This window comes from Eimeria mitis, genomic scaffold, assembly GCF_000499745.2.
Source record: "Eimeria mitis Houghton genomic scaffold, Emh_scaff63, whole genome shotgun sequence".
NCBI classification, from domain to species: domain Eukaryota; phylum Apicomplexa; class Conoidasida; order Eucoccidiorida; family Eimeriidae; genus Eimeria; species Eimeria mitis.
Window position 1 is genome coordinate 17,859 of NW_013574485.1, and position 1,071 is coordinate 18,929.

General features: G+C 59.8%; 1 protein-coding gene across 1 annotated transcript in view; it reads right to left on the reverse strand.

Moving 5' to 3' along the window:
- Positions 1 to 1,071, reverse strand: part of EMH_0057690 (uncharacterized protein) — a gene marked incomplete at both ends in the record, with an annotated part of 9,446 nt that overhangs the window by 7,435 nt on the left and 940 nt on the right. Inside the window, one exon of the mRNA XM_013501089.1 lies at positions 383 to 1,068. Coding sequence (XP_013356543.1) covers positions 383 to 1,068 — 686 coding nt within the window. The remainder of the gene's footprint in view (positions 1 to 382; positions 1,069 to 1,071) is intronic.

Genomic DNA, 1,071 nt, shown 5'->3' on the forward strand with positions numbered 1-1,071 from the left:
TGCAGCAACAGCAGCAATGAAACTTATAAGTGCAGCAGCTGCACACGCCTGGTAGCCTAATTTTTTTTTTGAAAAGTACAGAAAGAGGGAGAATGCTGCTGCCTGGAGCTGTGACACCTCAGCAGCAAGNCTGCTGCTGCTGCTGCTGCTGCTGCTGCTGCTGCTGCGCTGCGTCTGTAGACGAATGAGCTGCAACGGGTGGGGAGGGGCGGCACCGGCTAGGAGGGAAGGAGAAGTCGTGCGGACGCAAATCAGCAGCAGCAGCTGCTGCTGCTGCACTGCAGCAGCAGCTAGCTGGCAGCAGCCAGTGACTCCCAGAAGCGGGGATGAACATGCACTGTATGTACACTGTCTTCGGGGGTGGGGGGCGCAGCAGCCGCACGAGAGGCTGCAGCAAGCGAAGTACTGCTGCTGCTGCCTTTGCTGCTGTGCTCCTGGCAGCGCATGCAGCAGCAGCAGGGACTGCAGCAGCAACAGCAGCAGGTTGTAAGGCAGGCGGGCTGGCAGCAGCAGAATACTCCAGCAGAGCAGAGTGTTGCTGCTGAAAGTTGAATATTCTGCTGCTGCTGCTGCAGCTGCTGCAGCTGCTGCAGCGGGGGCAGAGCTTCAAGCAGCGCGCAGCAAGGGCCTTTGCAGCAGCAAAGGTCTTCGTCAGTGCAGCAGCAACATGAGCTCGTCGCCGCTGCTGCTGCACTGGCAGCCACAGCTCCACGCCTGCTGCTTCCCCCTCTAAACCACAAACATTTGCTGCTTGCTGCTGCAGCAGCGGCAGCGACCCCAGCGGTGGCCGTACGAGGGAGCGCAGCAGGAACAGCACCAAGCGTAAACCAAGAGACTGCTTCATCAAAACCTGCTGCTGCTGCAGCTGCTGCTGCTGCTGCTGCTGCGCATGGTTTCCTTGAAAAGGCAGCAGCAGCAGCGCCACTGCATGCAGCTGCTGCAGTGCAGCAGCGCATGCAAAAACATCCGAAGAGCTCGCAAGCTGCAGCCCAGCGAGAGGCAGTCTCTCCTCTTGTGTACTGACGCCCCACAAGCCACTGCTCATGCTGCTGCTGCTGCTGCCTGCTGCTG